The sequence below is a fragment of the Myotis davidii genome, unplaced genomic scaffold (assembly GCF_000327345.1).
Source record: "Myotis davidii unplaced genomic scaffold, ASM32734v1 scaffold826, whole genome shotgun sequence".
Taxonomy (NCBI): domain Eukaryota; kingdom Metazoa; phylum Chordata; class Mammalia; order Chiroptera; family Vespertilionidae; genus Myotis; species Myotis davidii.
Window position 1 is genome coordinate 629,711 of NW_006297142.1, and position 997 is coordinate 630,707.

Below are 997 nucleotides of genomic sequence, written 5' to 3' on the forward strand. Positions count from 1 at the left end.
CTGGCCCAGTCACGGTGCTTCTCGTGGCCAATCTCCTTGGGGATGTGGTTCATCTGCGTGACCCACACGAACCAGTGGCTCTCCAGGACCCTGCACGCGGGGAAGGCTCAGCACCGCCCCCTGTCCAGCTCACATGCACGCAGACCCGGCCTCAGCTTCCTCATCTGTACAATGGGGCTGCGTGAACCCTCCCCCACTGGTGCGTGGCGCCGCCACGAGGAGCAGGCTCCGTGCCAGCTGAGCCCAGAGCAGCCCTGCCCGAGAGGTGAACATCCACGGGGTAGCTTCTCCTAGACCAGCGGTCGGCAAACCGCGGCTCGCGAGCCACAATTTGTGGGAGAGCCACACTCAAGGGGCCAAAGAGCCGTATGTGGCCCGCGAGCCGCTGTTTGCCGACCACGGCCCTAGACCCACTGTCCCGGGGAGCCCACCACTCTCGTGTCACGTGATTCTTCCACACCCGGGAGGCAGTCTTGCTGTCGCGTCCCGCAGATGGGGAAGTGGAGGCACTGAGGGCGGGGGGCCGTGGTCGGGGTCCCCGGCTGCCGGTGTGTGAAGCGCCGTACCTGACAGCCACGAAGAGGAGCAGGGCCCCGGAGACGCTGTAGAAGGGGATGTAGGACCAGAAGAAGCGGCAGTAGAAGCTGGCGGCCCAGAGCAGGTCCTGCGGAGGGCAGAGGACAGAGGTCGAGAAGCAGCCGGCGGGGCCGAGGTCACCCACCCTTCCCGCAAGATGTGCCCCGGAGTCCTGGACGGGTCACGGCCCTCTCAGCCAGGCGGAGGGAGGGGTCCTTGCCCTGCCCACTGAGCACGGGAGTGAGGGTGCCATGGAGGGGCTGAGGTGGGGAACCCCTGCCTGGGAGACATATGCGGGTGGAGTGAACCCGGCGGATCCCCACCCCCAGGGAGGATGCCCCTCCACCAGCCCCACGCCATGCCCTCAGCGCACACCGGCCCCCGTGCACAGGTGCCACACGGCTGCATGCGCACGCACACC

The 997-nt window shown here is 67.6% G+C and overlaps 1 protein-coding gene across 1 annotated transcript in view; it reads right to left on the bottom strand.

Annotated features, from left to right (window-relative positions):
* FADS3 (fatty acid desaturase 3) overlaps window positions 1-997 on the bottom strand; it is a 4,929-nt gene that overhangs the window by 1,616 nt on the left and 2,316 nt on the right. The window contains 3 exon segments of the mRNA XM_006779368.2: window positions 1-5; window positions 7-90; window positions 567-664. The exon segment at window positions 1-5 is cut by the window's left edge and continues 52 nt beyond it. Coding sequence (XP_006779431.1) covers window positions 1-5; window positions 7-90; window positions 567-664 — 187 coding nt within the window.